The sequence below is a fragment of the Dendrobates tinctorius genome, unplaced genomic scaffold, assembly GCF_039654945.1.
Source record: "Dendrobates tinctorius isolate UK_male_01 unplaced genomic scaffold, ASM3965494v1 ptg000011l, whole genome shotgun sequence".
In the NCBI taxonomy this organism is placed as follows: domain Eukaryota; kingdom Metazoa; phylum Chordata; class Amphibia; order Anura; family Dendrobatidae; genus Dendrobates; species Dendrobates tinctorius.
Window position 1 is genome coordinate 52,771,753 of NW_027361679.1, and position 20,855 is coordinate 52,792,607.

The 20,855-nt window shown below is 44.6% G+C and overlaps 1 protein-coding gene across 4 annotated transcripts in view; it reads right to left on the reverse strand.

Annotated features, from left to right (window-relative positions):
• Nucleotides 1–20,855, reverse strand: part of IDUA (alpha-L-iduronidase) — a 214,126-nt gene that overhangs the window by 10,509 nt on the left and 182,762 nt on the right. For all 4 annotated transcript variants that reach the window (XM_073542233.1, XM_073542224.1, XM_073542251.1 and 1 more), the window contains 2 exons: nt 15,669–15,745; nt 15,460–15,560 (listed from right to left, as the gene is read on the reverse strand). In XM_073542233.1, coding sequence (XP_073398334.1) covers nt 15,460–15,560; nt 15,669–15,745 — 178 coding nt within the window. The remainder of the gene's footprint in view (nt 1–15,459; nt 15,561–15,668; nt 15,746–20,855) is intronic.

Below are 20,855 nucleotides of genomic sequence, written 5' to 3' on the forward strand. Positions count from 1 at the left end.
GTTCCTTCACGTTAGATGGTTTCCTCTGGTGAACAGCAGTCTGCAAGTCTGACCACAGATTCTCAATTGTATTAAGATCTGGGCTTTGACTAGATTACTCCAAAACATTTACACATTTCCCCTTAAACCACTCGAGTTTTGATTTAGCAGTATGTTTTGGGTCCTTGTATTCGTCCGAGTCTCAAATCACTTACAAACTGAAACAGGTTTTGCTCAAGAATATCACTATATTTCATACTATCCATCTACCCCTCGACTCGAACCATTTTCCCTATTCCTGCTGCAGAAAAACATCCCAACAGCATAATGTTGCCACCACCACGTGATGTTCTTGGAGTGATGAGCTGTGTTAGTTTGGTGCCAGACATAGCATTTACCTTGGTGGCCAAAAAGATTCAACTTTGGTCTCATCTGATGTCAACAATATACCGTAGTCCATACATTTCGGGAGTCTCCCACAAGTCTTTTGACAAACTCAAAAAAGCCTTACAATTTTTTGTGCAAGTAAATGCTTTTTTCTGCTCACTCTTCCATAAAGGCCACCGCTATGGAGTGTACTACTCATTGTGGTTGTATAGGCAGATACTTCAGTCTGCAGCTATTTCAGGGTTACCTTTGGTCTATGTGCTGCCTCTTTGATTAGTGCCCTCCTTGCCTGGGCTGAGAGTTTTGGTGGGTGATTATCTCTTGGCAGGTTTGTTGTGGTACCATGTTCTTTCCATTTGATGATGATGGATTTGATGGTGCTCCAGTGGATCATCAGAGATTGGGATATTTTTTTATAACCCAATCCTGACTTGTATTTTTCAACAAATTTGTCCCTGACTTGTTCGGAGATCTCTTTGGTCTTCAAGGTGTGGTTTGTTGAGTGGTGCCTCTTGCTTAATGGTGTTGCAGCTTCTGTGGCCTTTCACAAGAGGTGTCTATATACTGGCAGACCATGTGACGCTTAGATTGCACATAGGTGGACGTCCTTTCACTAAGCATGTGACTTATAGAGGTAATTGCTTGCACCAGAAATTTGTAGAGCCTTCATAGCAAATGCACAAGCCAATTTTAAGGTATTTGATCCCGTAAATTTTATTTATGCCTATATTTTTTTTTCACTTCACCAACTTAGACTATTTAGACTATTTGATGCATCACACACAAAACGGATTACAAAGATATTTAAACACAGGTTGTAACGTAACAAAATAAGTAAAAAGCCAAGGTAAGTGAATACCTTCGCAAACCACTGTTCCAGGATGGGACCCATATGTATACCAGGCCTGGATGGGGAAAATATATACCCATATGGAGGTCATATATACCAGGATGGGAAACATATACTGTATATACCAGGACGGGGTCAAGAAAAAAGATATATTGAAGAAAAGTTTGAGGATAAAATTTAACCTTTATTAAAGTATTTATTATAAAATGTAAAAAAAAAAAAAAATAAGTTGCAGAGCTTGGTGACCCGGTCCAAAGGAGCGCAAGGAAGGAAAATGAGAATATTAGCAATTCTTCTTTTTATTTAGTAATCTACAACGCATTTCGACAGATAAGTTGTTTTCCTCAGGTGGCAATATACTGCCACCTGAGGAAGACAGAACTTAACGCATTGTGGATTACTAAATAAAAAGAAGAATTGCTAATATTCTCATTTTCCTTCCTTGCGCTCCTTTGGACCGGGTCACCAAGCTCTGCAATTTTCCTTCCTCTTCTGAGGCACCCGACTGGAGCTGCATCTTATACCCCAAGCCACGCATAGCTGGCTCTCCTAATTGACTGTCTTTTTATTGCTTGAAAAAAAAATTATATATATATATACATACATACATACACACACACACACACATATATACACATACATATACAGCAGCACATAGGCGTGCTGGGTAGGTTTAAACTATATTCGCAGCTTTAGTAGTATAGGGGGCTGCTGATAATCCCTAGAGGGTTATGAACAAAGTCAAGAATACACACTCGAATATTAGCCCAACACTATTCCAAACATGGTTAAGTGGCCCACAACCTGGTCCTACTAATACCAAAAATAATGAATAGCAAATTCCGTCCTACCATGAAATGGCAGGAATATAATGTCCATAATTGGTATGACACAGGAAAACACTGAACAAAATATGAGGATAATTGCCACAATAGACATTTAAAGCCAAATTTAATCAAAGTGCTTGTGCAGTATTAACCTCCTTACCACCCAAGTTGGTTTGCACATTAATGAGTAGGCCAACTTCTGACCACCGTCATTTTATGAGATAATAACTCTGGAACGCTTCATCGGATCCCACTGATTCTGAGAATGTTTTTTTTCGTGACATATTGTACTTCATGCATTCATTCATGGTAAAATTTCTTCAATACGTTTTGTGGAAAAAACACATTTTCAAACTTTGAATTTTTATGCCCTTAAATCACAGAGATATGTCACACAAAATAGTTAATAAATAACATTTCCCACATATCTACTTTATATCAACATAATTTTTGAAACAAATTTTTTTTGTTAGGAAGTAATAAGGATTAAAAGTTGACCAGCGATTTCTCATTTTTAAAACAAGATTTACAAACCCATTTTTTTAAGGAACAACATCACATTTGAAGTGACTTTCTTGAGTCTACAGTCATGGCCAAAAGTTTTGAGAATGACACAAATATTATATTTTCACATGATCTGCTGGCCTCTGGTTTTTATGTGTGTTTGTCAGATGTTTTTATCACATACAGAAATATAATTGCAATCATATTATGAGTAGCAAAAGATTATATTGACAGTTAGAATGAGTTAATGCAGCAAGTCAATATTTGCAGTGTTGACCCTTCTTCTTCAGAACCTCAGCAATTCTCCCTGCCATGCTCTCAATCAACTTCTGGATCAAATCCTGACTGATAGCAGTCCATTCGTGGAAAATCAATGCTTTTATTTTGTCTGAATTTGAAGGTTTTTGTTTGTCCACCCGTCTCTTGATGATTGACCACAAGTTCTCAATGGGATTAAGATCTGGGGAGTTTCCAGGCCATGGTCCCAAAATCTCTATGTTTTGTTCCCTGAGCCATTTAGTTATCACCTTTGCTTTATGGCAAGGTGCTCCATCATGTTGAAAAAGGCATTGTTGATCGCCAAACTGCTCTTGGACGGTTGGGAGAAGTTGCTCTTGGAGGACATTCTGGTACCATTCTTTATTCATGGCTGTGTTTTTAGGCAAGACTGAGAGAGAGCCCAATCCCTTGGCTGAGAAGCAACCCCACACATGAATGGTTTCAGGATGCTTGACAGTTGGCATGAGACAAGACTGGTGGTAGCGCTCACCTGGTCTTCTCCGAATAAACCGTTTTCCAGATGTCCCAAACAATCGAAAAGGGGATTCATCAGAGAAAATGACTTTACCCCAGTCCTCAGTAGTCCACTACCTGTACCTCTTGCAGAATATCAGTCTGTCCATGATGATTTTTTTCCTGGAGAGAAGTGGCTTCTTTGCTGCCCTCCTTGAGACCAGGCCTTGCTCCAAGAGTCTCCGCCTCACAGTGCGTGCAGATGCACTCACACCTGCCTGCTGCCATTCCTGAGCAAGCTCTGCACTGCTGGTAGCCCGATCCCGCAGCTGAAACACTTTTAGGCTATGTGCCCACGGTGCGTGTTAAAACACACACCAAAAACCGGACTCCTTCCCAGAAATCGCGCGGTTTTTTCCGCGTGATTTCACCGCGATTTTATCGCGATTATGATCGCGATTTTGCCGCGATTTTCGCGTGCGATATTCAAGCACTTTCCAAGCGATTTGAAGCATCGCTTGGAAAGTGATTGACAGGTTGGTCACACTCGTCAAACATAGTGTTTAACAAGTGTGACCAGGTTTTTACTATTGAGGCCGCCTATGCGGCATCAATAGTAAAAGATAGAATGTTAAAATTTCTTAAAAAAAAATAAAAAAATCGGTGTATATTTACCTTCCGGCGTCCCGCGCTGCATTCCCGGGCCACAGCGTTCCCAGTAATGCCTTGCGAGACCTGTGATGACATAGTCTCGCGTTACTATAGCGATCTCGCGAGACCGCTAGAGTCACGCGAGACTTCGTCATCACAGGACCGTGCCGCAAGGCATTACTGGGAACGCTTAGGCCGGGAATGCAGCGCGGGACGTCGGAAGGTAAATATACCCCGATTTTTTATTCTTTTTTTTACAGGGGTATGGTACCCAGGGCCTGGAGGACAGTCTCCTCTCCTCCACACCGTGGGTACCAACCGCACATGAGACGCTTAACTTCACGCATGGTGGGCATAGCCACATGCGGGAAGTAAGCGGTTCTCATGCATTCCTATGGGTACGGAATTGCGGCAATTCTTTGCGATTCTGCACAAAAGAATGAGCATGCTGCGATTTTTTTCCGCGAAGCGATTCCGCAGCGGAAAAAAGCGCAGCATTAGCACAGCATGTGCGGAATGCCATAGGAATGCATGGGGGCGTTCTGTACACGATTTTTAAACGTTTTCGCGCTGAAAATTGCAGCAAAAACGCTTAAAAATTGCTACGTGGGCACACAGCCTTAAGAGACGGTCCTGGCGCTTGCTGCTCTTTCTTGGGCACCCTGGAGCCTTTTTGGCAACAAGGGAACCTCTCTCCTTGAAGTTCTTGATGATGCGATAGATTGTTGACTGAGGTGCAATCTTTCTAGCTGCGATACTCTTCCCTGTTAGGCCATTTTTGTGCAGTGCAATGATGACTGCACGTGTTTCTTTAGAGATAACCATGGTTAACAGAAGAGAAACAATGATGCCAAGCACCAGCCTCCTTTTAAAGTGTCCAGTGGTGTCATTCTTACTTAATCATGACAGATTGATCTCCAGCCCTGTCCTCATCAACACCCACACCTGTGTTAATGGAGCAATCACTGAAACGATGTTAGCTGGTCCTTTTAAGGCAGGGCTGCAATGATGTTGAAATGTGTTTTGGGGGATAAAGTTCATTTTCTAGGCAAATATTGACTTTGCAAGTAATTGCTGTTAAGCTGATCACTCTTTATAACATTCCGGAGTATATGCAAATTGCCATTAGAAAAAATGAAGCAGTAGACTTTGTAAAAATGAATATTTGTGTCATTCTCAAAACTTTTGGCCATGACTGTAGATGACAGAAAATACCCAAAAGTGACAGCATTCTAAAAACTGCACCCCTCAAGGTGCTCAAAACCACATTCCAAAAGTTTATTAACCCTTCAGGTGCTTCACAGGAATTAATGGAATGTGAAAGGAAATAATGAACATTTAACTTTCAATTTAGATCCAATTTTTTTTTATTTTTACAAGGGTAACAGGAAAAAATGGACTCCCAATTTTGTAGTGCAATTTTTCCTGAACATGCCGATACCCCATATATGGGGGAGAACCACTGTTTGGGCACACTGCAGGGCTCGGATTAGAAGGAGTACCATTTAACTTTTTGAATGCAAAATTTGCTGGAATAATTAGTGGACGTCATGTAGCATTTGGAGAGCCCCTGATGTTCCTAACAGTGGAAACCACCCACAAGTGACACCATTTTAGAAACTAAACCCCTTAAGGAACTTATCTAGATGTGTAGTGAGCACTTTAAACCACCAAATGCTTCACAAAAGTTTATAACGTAGAGCTATAAAAATAAAAATTCAAAAAGTTTATGGGTAATGGCCATTCGGAAAAGTGGAGTGTTATACAAAACATCAACACTGCAATATTGCCCAAGTTCTGGCTTCTTCAGTAGCCCCATGTGAAGGACCAAGCTCCAAAACGTCATCATTTCTACTGCATCTACAGGAGTCCAGTTAGAAAATGATGATGGACTGTTTTGTGTCAAAAACTGCTGGGCGTACAAATTTGCTGACAAAATACAGAGAAAAAGACTTTGAAAAAGTCTATTTCTGTGAGGCCGGTGGTGTCAAATTTGATTCCTGATTAATCCACAAAATCAGGAATCAGCGGCTCATAGTGTTCGGGGGGGGTGAGGTCCAACAGGGTTAGAAATGGTGGGCGCTGGTGCAGTTTCTGTTCCGGGGCGTCTTCATGGTGGTTCGGTATCACTGGAGGAAGAGGATGTGGAGGAAAAATAAAGGAAGGTGGGATCCTCTCCCTCACTGACAGTGTTGGAGGTAAGAAAGGCATATACCTCCCCGCTGAATACCAGGTTTGGGAGGAGCCAGACATTTTGTTTACGTATGTGATGTTTGTGCGAATACCAAACTTTATTTGTGTGTATGTGAGTGCTTGTTGCAAACTTTTATCTTTTTCCTAAATAAAAAAAATAAAAAAACAGCAACCGGAGGTTGGTCAGTGAAGTGCGTCAGTGATCAACGCTCAACAGCTGTAGGGTAGACACACGGATGTGGTGCAAAGAGAAGATGGAAAAAGTCCGGGAAAACAGTGAGCATGGACTTTGATCAGTGATTTGCATCACTGTTCAGCGATCGGCAGCTGCAGGATGCACGAAAAAGAAAAAACTGCCAAAAATTGAGCAATCAAGTATTGATCAGCGCTTGGCAGTAGAGGAAAGGGTGGGGAGGAGGGACAGAGGTGCAAGGGGGAAAAATGGGGGAGATGGGGATTGGGGTTGATGAGGAGAGATCAGGCAAGGATCAGGGATCAGGAATTCTTCTTTCTTCAGCAGGAGCAGGAGAATAGGTAGCAGCAGCAGGATCTGTGATATCACAGGCTTCTGTGGCACCACAAGGCCTAGCACAGTGCACTGATGGAACTGCATGTTCAATTATCTTGTATATATGATTTCCTTTGATAGTAATCAGATCATACAAACTTTTTTGGCATAAGGATTGAGTATATTCTTTTTAATATTATCACATCGAACCCTAACAAAAATGATTTGTATTGCAGAGTTTCGCTCATGTGATATGTTCATGTATCAATATAACACACTAGAGTGGGTACAAAAATTATTCAGACCCCTTTAAATTTTTCACTCTGCTTCATTGCAGCCATTTGGTAAATTTTTCATATTTTTTTTCTCATAAATGTACACTCTGCACCCCATCTTGATTGAAAAAAACAGAAATGTAAAAATTTCTGCAAATTTATTAATAAATAAAAACTGAAATATCACAAGGTTATAATTATTTAGACCCTTTGCTCAGACACTCATATTTAAGTCACATGCTGTCCATTTCCTTGTGAACCTCCTTGAGATGGTTCTATGCCTTCATTGGAGTACAGCTGTGTTTAATTAAACTGATAGGACTTGATTTGTAATGTAAAGGCACACACCTGTCTATATAAGCCCTCACAGCTCACAGTACATGTCAGACCAAATGAGAATTATGAGGTCAAAGGAACTGGCCAAGTAGCTCAGAGAGAGAATTGTGACAAGGCACAGATCTGGCCAAGGTTACGAAAGGATTTCTGCAGTACTCAAGGTTCCTAAGAGCACAGTGGCCGCCATAATCCTTAAATGGAAGAAATTTGGGACCACCAGAAGTCTTCCTAGACCTGGCCTTCCAGCCAAACTGAGCAAACGTAGGAGAAGAGCCTTGGTGAGAGAGGTAAAGAAGAACCCCAAGATTACTGTGGCTGAGCTCCACAGATGCAGTAGTGGGATGGGAGAAAGTTCCATAAAGTCAACTATCACTGCAGCTCTCCACCAGTCAGACCTTTATGGCAAAGTAGCCAGATGAAAGCCTCTCCTCAGTACCAGACATATGAAAGCCCACACACAGAGTTTGCTAAAAAACACATGAAGGACCCCCAAGACTATGAGAAATAAGATTCTCTGGTCTTATGAGACAAAGATAGAAATTTTTGGTAAGAATTGTAAGCAGTATGTGTGGAGAAAACCAAGCACTGCTCATCACCTGCCCAATACAATCCCTAAAGTGAAACATGGTGGTGGCAGCATCATATTATGGGGGTGTTTTTCAGCTGCAGGGACAGGACGACTTGTTGCCATTGAAGGAAACATGAATAAGGCCAAGTATAGCGATATGCTGTATGAAAACCTCTTCCAGAGTGCTCTGGACCTCAGACTTGGCCGAAGGTTCACCTTCAAACAAGACAATTACCCTAAGCACACAGCTAAAATAACAAAAGGAGTGGCTTCAGAACAGCTCTGTGACCATTCTTGAATGGCCCAGCCAGAGCCCTGACCTAAACACAATTGAGCATCTCTGCAGAGACCTGAAATTGGCTGTCCACCATCATTCACCATCCAACCTGAAGGAACTAGAGAGGATCTGCAAGGAAGAGAGGCAGAGGATCCCCAAATCCAGGTGTGAAAAACTTGTTGCATCATTCCCAAGAAGACTCATTGTTGTCCTAGCTCAAAAGGGTGCTTCTACTCAATACTGACCAAAGGGTCTGAATACTTATGACTAGTGTTGAGCATTCCGATACTGCAAATATCGGGTATCGGCCGATGTTGAATGTAAAAAAAACAAAAAACAAAAAAAAACATACATACAACATACATACTACATACATACTTCATATATACTACATTCATACAACATACATACATACTACATTCATACAGCATACATACATACTACATATATACTACATATATACTACATTCATACAACATACATACATACTACATATATACTACATTCATACAACATACATACATACTACATACATACTACATACATACAACATTCATACATACTGTGATAAAACATTCCGGGATCTCCTTTGCTGGGGTCAAAGGTCACGTGCGTTCAGCATGAAACTCAGGCGCACAGCCGGGATTCGGGTATAGCTGACACTGGGTCAGTTTTATTATAGGTGAAAGCAATGCATAAGGGAAATAAAACATAAAACAAATCCTTGCCTGTCCGGCACTAACTAAACAAGGTACAACCTAACTACCAACTGGCGGGCTTCTCCCGTCCAGCCAAACCACAGTTGCAGTGGGCACTGCTTTCACTCACGTGTGTCTCTCACACAGACAGGCTCTCTGTGTTCCCAGGCTGAGACACTCACACAACCACCTGCATCCTTTTATTTCCACCTCCCATTATTCATTAGTCACCAGGTGAGATACTGACCAGACTAGGCCACATAGGAAAGGTATCTGGGCGAGATATACCTGCCCTCATCCACTATTCCCACATGATTCTCACATATCCCCCCCTCTGCTCAGACCACTCTGGTCGAGCAATGACACCCGCCAAACAGTGCACTCGGGACAGGGCATCTGCATTCCCCATCTATACCCCTGGGCGGTGCTCCACCGTAAAAGTGTAGGCCTGCAGGGCAAGGAACCACCGGGTCACCCCGCTATTACGTTCCTTGTACAAGTGCATCCACTTGAGAGGGGCATGGTCAGTTATCAGCCTGAACTTTCTGCCCACCAGGTAATATTTGAGGGCCTCTAGAGCCCACTTAATGGCTAGGCACTCTTTTTCTACTACGGCATACTTTTGCTCATGTTTATTCAGCTTCCTGCTGAGATAGAGGACTGGGTGTTCCACTCCGTCCCTCACTTGTGACAGTACGGCCCCGATACCGGTATTAGAGGCATCCGTTTGTACCACAAACTCGCTGCGGAAGTCCGGAGTCACCAGTACGGGTTGAGAGCAAAGTGCCCATTTTAGGCTATGGAAGGCTTCTTCAGCCGCTAAATTCCATTTAATCATGATGGAGTAGGCATCAAATTTTAAGACCGCATTCAGTTTCCTGAAGTCATTGCAGAACCGGATTGTGCCATCCGGTTTAGGAATTAACACAATCGGGCTGGACCAAGCACTGTGCGATTCCTCAATGACACCTAACTCTAACATTGCCTTAACTTCTCGGGAAACGGCTTCACGGTGCGCTTCCGGAATTCTGTAGGGTTTCACGTGAACTGTGACACCAGGTTCCGTTACGATGTCATGTTTCATTAGCGTAGTCTGCCCGGGTTTTTCTGAGAAAAACTTTTGGTTGTGAAGTAGAAACTGTCTGACCTCAGTCTTTTGCCGCTCAGAGAGAGTCTCTGCAACCCGTACCTCCGGTACGGTATGCGAGCAGATGGGACGGGCCAGCTCCGCTGACAAGGCAGACCGATCTTTCCAGGGTTTTATCAGATTTACATGATAAACCTGTTCAGGTTTCCGTTTACCTGCCTGGTATACTTTGTAGTTTACTTCACCAACTCTTTCCTTAATCTCAAAGGGGCCCTGCCACTTTGCTAGGAACTTACTGTCCACCGTGGGGACCAGGATCAACACCCTATCTCTGGGTGCAAACGTACGGATCTTGGTACCCCTATCATAGATTCTTTTTTGGGCTCCCTGAGCCTGCATCATATGTTCTTTGACGATAGGCATAACAGCCGCAATACGGTCCTGCATTTGGGATACGTGATCTATCACCGTTTTAAACGGAGTGACCTGACCCTCCCAGGATTCTTTGGCGACGTCTAACAGTCCGCGAGGGCGTCAGGCGTACAATAACTCGAAAGGCGAGAACCCTGTGGAAGACTGGGGCACTTCCCTGATGGCAAAAAGCAAATACGGAAGTAAATAGTCCCAGTTCTTCCCATCCTTGTCTATCGCCTTTCTCAGCATCTGCTTCAGAGTTTTATTGAACCGTTCGACCAACCCGTCTGTTTGAGGGTGATACACGGATGTGCGTAACGGTTCGATTTGTAACAACCGGCAGAGCTCCTTCATTACCCTGGACATAAAGGGAGTCCCCTGGTCGGTGAGTATCTGTTTTGGTATACCGACCCGACTAAACACATGCACCAGTTCCTTGGCAATCGTCTTCGTGGCCGTGTTACGCAAAGGGATGGCCTCCGGGTAACGAGTGGCATAATCCAAGATATGTTGGTGTCCACGTGCAGAACGTGGAAGGGGCCCAACTAAATCAATCCCAATCCTCTCAAACGGGACCTCAATAATAGGTAGGGGTACCAAAGGGCTACAGAACCGGGTCTTAGGCGCAGAGGCTTGGCAGTCAGGACAAGACTCACAATATACACGAATATCGTGATGCATGCCTGGCCAAACAAAACAGTGTAATATCCTATCGGTGGTTTTCTGGACACCCAGGTGACCTCCCATCACATGTCCGTGGGCCAGGTCCAGCACCTGCCGCCGGTAGGGTTTTGGCACGACTAATAGTTGCACCGTGTCTTCCCCCTTTTTCTCTATCTGATATAGTAAATCATTCTCCAGGACCATGTAAGGATATGCCAGCCTAAAGCTAGGTTCTACGGGTACCCCATTTATCACTTTTACATTTGTCCTAGCCTGAGAAAGGGTAGGATCCTTTATTTGCTCGCTTTGGAAGTCATCTTTCTGAACTTCCAAATCCGGCAAACGGGGAGGTGGACGGCTGTCGGCCTCCTCCTCTTCCCTGGTCTCCTCCGTATCACCCGCCATGACTGAAAACGGGAACTGCAGGTCATTTCCAGCAGACTCTTCCCCCGAGTCTTCCGGGGAGACCTCTTCCAGGGGTTCGGGACCCACACGCGCCCTGGAAGAAGAATCATGTACACTATTACCCGAGGGCATCAACTGATTCTCCCACAATTGCCAGAAGTGGGGAAAATCCCGGCCCAAGATAACATCATGCAATAACGCAGGGACGAGTCCCACTTTATGTTGCACAGACCCATAGGAAGTAGTAATGCATATGACCGTGGTGAGGTACGAACAGGTGTCTCCATGCACACACGTTACAGAAAATTTGTCTGATGGTCCAGTCGGGGCTGACGCCAGACTGGCCTTCACCAGAGTCACCACACTTCCCGAGTCTAACAATGCCACCACATTTTTGCCATCAACAGTTAAATCACAAAAGTGTTTTTCCACATCCTTTTGACCGGCATTCACACTCACTACCCGTGCAACCATAGACATGCGGTTTTTAGAATCTGTGACGTCGCACTGCATGGGTTCAGTAGTGACCGGACAGTTCGCAGCAATGTGGCCCATCTCTTGGCAGCGGAAACAACTAACGGGCCCCTTGCTTAGACCATAGTTCGTTACTCTCGGCCTCGCATTGCGGGCAGTCCCGGTTTCCTCCCCCACTGTCTTAGGGATTTTTCCTTCTCCCCTACTCCCTGGAACAGTCTTACCGGTTCCACGTGGAGATGATGAAGAACGAGGAGGGGTAGCGTTGTCGCGGAGTCCTTCCGCCACGGAGTAACGTTCAACCAGTTGATCTGCCGTCGTAGGATTTCCATGGCTTACCCACTTCCTCAGGGCTGGCGGTAGAGCTCTCAGGTACTTGTCCATGACTCTCTGGATTATCTCTGGCGCTGTCAGCACCTCGGGTTGTAGCCACTTCTTCGTCACGTGGATCAGGTCGAACATCTGTGACCGCGGTGGTTTATCCGGCTGATAAATCCATTGATGCACTCTCTGTGCACGGACAGCGGTCGTCACTCCCAGCCGGGCCAAGATCTCGGCTTTCAGTTTGTCAAAGTCCTGCGCAGCTTCAGGTTCTAAGTCATAATAAGCCTTTTGGGCCTCACCGGAAAGAAACGGGGCAATCAGGCCGGCCCATCGTGCCTTCGGCCATTTTTCTCGCACCGCCGTCCGTTCAAACGTGGTCAGGTATGCCTCGACGTCATCTTCGGTCGTCATCTTCTGCCAGTACCGACTCACGTGAATCACTCTCGACTCGGCCTCCAGGTTAACCTCAGGTAAGCTTGCCAGGCGCTGCGCTACCTGCTGGAGAAGCGAACGATCTGTAGCTGTCATGTCCACCAACTCCTTCAGCTGGGCCATCATCACCCGATTAGCTTCTTGCTGGACGGTGGTGGACTGTACCAGCGCTTTCACCACGTCCTCCATGCTCATGCTTCCAACGTGATGCCCGCGTTCTCCACCACAATATAATAAAACACTCCGGAATCGCCTTTGCTGGGGTCAAAGGTCACGTGCGTTCAGCATGAACCTCAGGCGCACAGCCGGGATTCGGGTATAACTGACACTGGGCCAGGTTTATTAAAGGTGAAAGCAATGCATAAAGGAACTAAAACATAAAACAAATCCTTGCCTGTCCGGCACTAACTAAACAAGGTACAACCTAACTACCAGCTGGCGGGCTTCTCCCGTCCAGCCAAACCACAGTTGCAGTGGGCACTGCTTTCACTCACGTGTGTCTCTCACACAGACAGGCTCTCTGTGTTCCCAGGCTGAGACACTCACACAACCACCTGGCATCCTTTTATATCCACCTCCCATTATTCATTAGTCACCAGGTGAGATACTGACCAGACTAGGCCACATAGGAAAGGTATTTGGGCAAGATATACCTGCCCTGATCCACTATTCCCACATGATTCTCACAGTACATACATACTACATATATACTACATTCATATAACATACTACATACATACTACATTCACACTGCATTCATACAGCATACATACATACAACATACATAAAACATGCTACAGATATACTACATACATACTACATATATACTACATTCATACATACATACTACATTCATACAGCATACATACATACTACATACATACATCATACATAAAACATGCTACAGATATACTACATACATACGTTCATACAATACATACATATAGACATACAGTACATATAACAGAGTACATACTCACCATTACTTGTCACATTGTTCCCCGAAGCCAGTGTCATCTGTAAAAAAATATGAAAAAAAACAAACCACCAAATACTCCCTGTTCCGCAGAAATCCACGAGTGTCCCACACCGATCTCCCGTGGAGAACAGCAGCATCAGCTGATGCGACCGTTCTCTAGGGGCTCCAGGAATCCAATGACGGGAGGTAGGTATCCTTCCGCACTGTATTCCTCCGCCACTGTAAAAAAAATAGTCCCTAGTCTCACTTTTGGCATTGCTGTTTGAGAAAGTTTCCACGCAGCTTTTGCCATAAAGTGAGACTAGGAACTATTTCTTTTAATTGTAGTCCCATCGGACGATGCCTGCACACACACACACAGACCCCCGGCAGCCGGCACAGATCCCCGGCAGCCGGCACAGATCCCCGGCAGGCCCGTACAGACCGCCGGCAGCCAGCACAGACCCCCCGGCAGCCAGCACAGACCCCTGGCAGGCCCATACAGACCCCCGGCAGCCGGCACAGACCCCCAGCAGGCCCGTACAGACTGCCGGCACAGAGCCCCCCGGCAGCCAGCACAGACCCCCGGCAGGCCCGTACAGACCCCCGGCAGGCCCGTGCAGACCCCCGGCAGCCGGCACAGACCCCCGGCAGGCCCATACAGACCGCCGGCAGCCGGCACAGACCCCCCGGCAGCCGGCACAGACCCTTGGCAGGCCCATACAGACCCCCGGCAGGCCCGTACAGACTGCCGGCAGCCGGCACAGACCCCCGTTAGGCCCATATAGACCGCCGGCAGCCGGCACAGACCCCGTTAGGCCCGTACAGACTGCCGTTAGACCCGTACAGAGCCTGCCCGCACACACAGACACGCACAGTGTCCGCCCACGCACCGCCCACACTCTTCCCCCCTCCCGAACTTGATGTACAAGGAAAGAAAGGAGTTTTTTTAAATCCGATATTTCTGTCCCATTGACTTGAATGGGACTTCTGGTATCGGAATCGGCGATACCCGATACTTTTTGCGTATTGGGCCGATCCAATCCGATCCGATATTTCTGGATATCGGATGGTATCGCTCAACACTACTTATGACCATGTGATATTTCAGTTTTTCTTTTTTAATACATTTGCAAAAATGTCTACATTTCTGTTTTTTTTCAGTCAAGATGGAGTGCAGAGTGTACATTAATAAGAAAAAAAAGTAACTTTTTTGAATTTACCAGATGGCTGCAATGAAACAAAGAGTGAAAAATGTAAAGGGGTCTGAATACTTTCTGTACCCACTGTATTTTTGGTATTAGTAGGACTGTGTCGTGGGCGATCTAAACCTGTTCGGGATAGTGTTGGGCCAATATTCAAGTGTGTATACCTGACTTTGTTCCTACTCCTCTACAGATTTTCAGCAGCCCTCTATACTACAAAAGCTGCATATATGGTTTGAACCTGCTCAGCACCCCTATGTGCTGCTTTATTTATATTTGGAATTGAAATTTTAAAATAGATTCTTTAATAAAAGTTACATTTTATCCTTTAACTTTGCTACAATTTACCAATCCTCTAGAGGTTTCTGAGCTTCTGGTCATTCTGAGGTACATGCTGGGGCAGTGGGACCAGGTCCAAATTTTGCACCTGGACCCATCATATTTTAGTTACACCACTGGTTCTCAGCAGCACATATCAAGTTTACACAGTAGCATGATGTGCTGCCGAAAATATGTTTAAACAAGCTTAAACAAAATTTCACTTAACAAACATTTATCTTGTTCATCAGTGACTGGTAACCTGTTTAGATTAACCAATTATCAGGTAACAAGGGTTTCAAAGATAATCGTACAGCGTAAATGCACTTGTAGATTTATATCTTAGCATAAAGATTGCTGATAACATTGTATGAAATAGTTTAAAAAGACTTACCGGGACTATAAGTGAATAAAGTAAAAAAAATATTCCTTGTATTTATCCTACTAAAGCTTAAGCCCTCAATAGAATACTCCACTTCATATGTCTTCAAACACCTGTAAAAGAACTAGAACTATAGTAAACATACACAATTGTAATTCATTTTTTTTATTGAATGTGAATGAGAAATAACACATATAAATAATTCAGAAATGGGCACTTACCGTGATACCACGTATGTGTCACTCCACACCACTACTACTTGTCCTCTAATAAGAGGAATAATATGAAGCCTAGTGACCTTAGAAGAAAAAAAACAATAATTGGATATACTTTCATGCCCTTTTCTGCAACCAGTTTCCTGTTTCTAAGGCTTTATTCACACGTCAGTATTTTTGATCTTTATTTCATCAATATTTGTATGCCAAAACCAGGAGTGGCTCCAAAACACAAACAGGTGTCAATCTTTCAATTATAGATTTTCTCTGTAAGTTCCAGTCCTGGTTTTGGCATACAAATACTGATGTAAAGTACTGACCAAATACTAATATTTGAATGTAGTCTGACATAGTATAGTGAAAGGGTAACTCCTAGTGAAGACGTGCTTCAATTTTCACCTGTGGATTTATTTCAGTGAAATCTGCAGCATAAGGCCTCTTTCACACATCCGTGTCTCTAGTACGTGTGGTGACAGTTTTCACACGTACTGGAGAAACACTAACACACATAGACTAATTCAAATGAATGGTTATGTGCACATGTCAGTGTGTTTCCATGGACCGTGTGTCCGGGTGCACCACACGTAGACATGTCCACTTTTTACCGTCAGCACAGGTGGCAAAACGTCCCGCACACATGCACACGGAGAACACACATTGATGTCATCCGTGTGACACGCATAGGCACTGGGGAAGAAGCGTTACATTAAAGGGAATCTGTCACCCTATTTTTGGCCCATCAGCTGCCGGCACTGACATCAGGGTCTTATCTACAGCATTCTGTAATGCTGTAGATAAGCCCCCGATGTAACCTGAAAGATAAGAAAAATGAGTTACAGTCATGGCCAAAAGTATTGACACCCCTGCAATTCTGTCAGATAATACTCAGTTTCTTCCTGAAAATGATTGCAAACACAAATTGTTTGGTATTATTATCTTCATTTAATTTGTCTTAAATGAAAAAACACAAAAAGAATTGTCCTAAAGCCAAATTGGATATAATTCTACACCAAACATAACAAAGAGGGTGGACAAAAGTATTGGCACTGTTCGAAAAATCATGTGATGCTTCTCTAATTTGTGTAATTAACAGCACCTATAACTTACCTGTGGCACCTAACAGGTGTTGGCAATAACTAAATCACACTTGCAGCCAGTTGGCATGGATTAAAGTTGACTCAACCTCTGTCCTGTGTCCTTGTGTGTACCACATTGAGCATGGAGAAAAGAAAGAAGACCAAAGAACTGTCTGAGCACTTGAGAAACCAAATTGTGAGGAAGCATGAGCAATATCAAGGCTACAAGTCCATCTCCAAAGACCTGAATGTTCCTGTGTCTACCGTGCGCAGTGTCATCAAGAAGTTTAAAGCCCATGGCACTGTGGATATCCTCTCTAGATGTGGCCAGAAAAGAAAAATTGACAAGAGATTTCAATGCAAGATTGTGCGGATGTTGGATAAAGAACCTCCACTAACATCCAAACAAGTTCAAGCTGCCCTGCAGTCCGAGGGTACAACGGTGTCAACCCGTACTATCCGTCGGCATCTGAATGAAAAGGGACTGTATGGTAGGAGACACAGGAAGACTCCACTTCTTACCCCCAGACATAAAAAAGCCAGGCTGGAGTTTGCCAAAACTTACCTGAAAAAGCCTAAAACATTTTGGAAGAATGTTCTCTGGTCAGATGAGACAAAAGTAGAGCTTTTAGGGCAAAAGCATCAACATAGAGTTTACAGGAGAAAAAAGAGGCATTCAAAGAAAAGTACACGGTCCCTACAGTCAAACATGGCGGAGGTTCCCTGATGTTTTGGGGTTGCTTTGCTGCCTCTGGCACTGGACTGCTTGACCGTGTGCATGGCATTATGAAGTCAGAAGACTACCAACAAATTTTGCAGCATAATTTAGGGCCCAGTGTGAGAAAGCTAGGTCTACCTCAGAGGTCATGGGTCTTCCAGCAGGACAATAACCCAAAACACACTTCAAAAAGCATTAGAAAATGGTTTGAGAGAAAGCACTGGAGACTTCTAAGGTGGCCAGCAATGAGTCCAGACATGAATACCATAAAACACCTGTGGAGAGATCTAAAAATGGCAGTTTGGAGAAGGCACCCTTCAAATATCAGGGACCTGGAGTAGTTTGCCAAAGAAGAATGGTCTAAAATTCCAGCAGAGCATTGTAAGAAACTCATTGATGGTTACCGGAAGCAGTTGGTCGCAGTTATTTTGGCTAGAGGTTGTGCAACCAAGTATTAGGCTGAGGGTGCCAATACTTTTGTCCGGCCCATTTTTGGAGTTTTGTGTGAAATGATCAATGTTTTGCTTTTTGCTTCATTCTCTTTTGTGTTTTTTCATTTAAGACAAATTAAATGAAGATAATAATACCAAAGAATTTGTGTTTGCAATCATTTTCAGAAAGAAACTGAATATTATCTGACAGAATTGCAGGGGTGTCAATACTTTTGGCCATGACTGTATATTATACTCACCCAGGGGCGTTCCGGGTCCGGTTTTGGTCCGATGGGTGTCACGGTCCGGTCCGGCGCCTCCCTTCTTCTAGTGGTGATGTCCTCTTCTTTCCTTCCCATCGCAGCTCCTGCGCAGGCGCACTGCTCTGCCCTGTTGAGGGCAGAGCAGAGTCCTGCAGTGAACAGGCGCCGGCAGAGGACCGGCGCCTGCGCACTGCAGTATTCTGCTCTGCCCTCAACAGGGCAGAGCAGTGCGCCTGCACAGGAGCCATGACAGGCAGGAAAGAAGAAGACGTCACCGTTAGAAGATGGGAGGCGCCGGACCGGACCGTGACACCCATCGGACCAAAACCGGACCCGGAACGCCCCTGAGTATAATCTAACTCATTTTTCTTATCTTTCATGTTACATCGGGGGCTTATCTACAGCATTACAAAATGCTGTAGATAAGCCCCTGATGTTGGTGCTGGCAGCTGAAAAATAGGGTGACAAATAGGGTGACAGATTCCCTTTAAGCACTGTTCCTGGCAGCGGGTGCTGAAGACAGTTCTCATCATTCTCCCCTGCTGTGCCGGAGATCAGCGCAAGCAGAAGAGAATGATGAGAGTTATATTAAAGTCAGAATAATGACAGCAGGTTGGGGTTTTTGGGACTATTAATCCCATCATCTGACACCTGCTGCCGCTAATAACAGTGACAACAGGAAGATGATGATCGGGGTATTCCTCCCCAGCCACCTGCAAGTTGGGGGCTGCAACCCTCAGCTGTCAGCTTCAGCAAGGTTGGTTATCAAGAATAGAGGGGTCCCCATGCTGTTTTTTTAATTATTAAAATACATAATTAATTAAAAAAATGGCGTGGGTCCCCCCATTTTTGGCAACCAGCCTTGCTAAAGCTCACAGCTGGAGGCTGGTTTTCTCAGGCTGGTAAGAGGCCATGGATATTGTCCCCTCCAGCCTAAAAACAGCAGCCCACAGCCTCCCAGAAAAGGTGCATCGGTTAAATGCGCCAACTCTGGCACTTTGCCCGGCTCTTCCTACTTGCCCTATAGCTGTGGCAAGTTGGGTAATATTTGTGGGATTGATGTCACCTTTGTATTGTCAGGTGACATCAAACCCACGGCTTAGTAATGGAGAGGTGTCTATTAGATACCTCTCCATTACCAATCCTCTAGTGTTATAATGTAAATAAAGACACAGCAAGAATAAAGTCCTTTAATTGAAAAAATGACACAGACTCCTTTAATATTCTCTATTAAACTATACTTACGACCTTGCCTAATTCCACTGAAGCCCTCGTTCTCCTGTAATAAAAATAAAATAGAAAAACAACAATATACCATACCTGTATGTCGTTCTGTCCCACGCTGTAATCCATGTCTGGGGGCTAAATAGTTTCCAACCTGGATGGTGCCAAGATGCGACCGTTCCGGCTGAGAACAACTGGTGAATGAGCTGCTGTGAGCGCAGTATCATTGTCCAGCGGTGACGTCATCAAGGTTCCCAGCCTGCCTGAACTGCGGTGACCTCAGGACCATGGGAAAAAGTCAGTGATGAGGTCACCGCAGTTCAAGGTCAGTGTCTTCACAGCAGATCGATGATGTCACTGCTGGTCAATGATGCTGCGCTCACAGCAGCTCATTCACACATGGTTCTTAGCCAGGAAGGTTGCATCTTGGCACCGTCCAGGTTGAAAACTATTTAGACCCCAGACATAAATTACGGTGTCAGACAGAACAACGGGCAGGTATGGTATATTGTTGTTCATTTATTTTATTTTTATTACAGGAGATTGAGGGCTTTGGTAGAATTAGGCGAGGTCGTAAGTTTGGTTTAATTGAGAATATTAAAGGAGTCTGTGTCATTTTTTCAATTAAAGGACTTTATTCTGGGTGTTTGTGGTTTCTTACAATGTGACTATGGGGATAGTAATGGGGGAATCTTATAGATGCCTCTCCATTACTAACTTCGGGGCTTGATGTCACCTGACAATACAACCCCACAAATATGAACCCCACTTGCCACCGCTACAGGGCAAGTGGGAAGAGCCAGGCAAAGTGCCAGAATTGGCTCATCCAATAGATGGGACTTTTCTGGGCAGTTGTGGGCTGCTGTTTTTAGGCTGGGGGGGCTATATCAATGGCTCCTTACCAGGCTGAGAATACCAACCCCCAGCTGTGAGATTTAGCAAGGCTGGTTGTCAAAAATGGGGCGGACCCCATGCCGTTTTTTTTTAATTATTTATTTAAATAATTTTAAAAAACAGCGTGGGGACCCCTCTATTCTTTATAACCAACCTTGCTGAAGCTGACAGCTGAGGGTCGCAGCCCCCAGTTGTGAGTTTTGCTTGGCTGTTTATAGAAAATAGGGGGGAACCCACGTAGGGTGTTTCATTCATTTATTTAGTTAGATCGCAGGTGGCGGGTGAGGAATACCCTGATCATTCGCTCCTGCTTTCACTGTTATTAGCAGTAGCAGGTGTTAGATGATGGGAGTAATAGTCCCTAAAGCCTCCACCTGGTGTCATAGTTCTGACTTTAATATAACTCTCATCATTCTCCCCTGCTTGCGCTTATCGCCGGCAGAGCAGGGGAGAATGATGAGAGCCGTCTTCAGCATCCGTCCATGTGGTACTGATGCGGCACACAGTTGTCACACGTGTGCTGCAAGTATTAGGGTATGTGCCACGTTGCAGATTAGTGTGCGGAATTTTCGGCACAAAATCGGCAT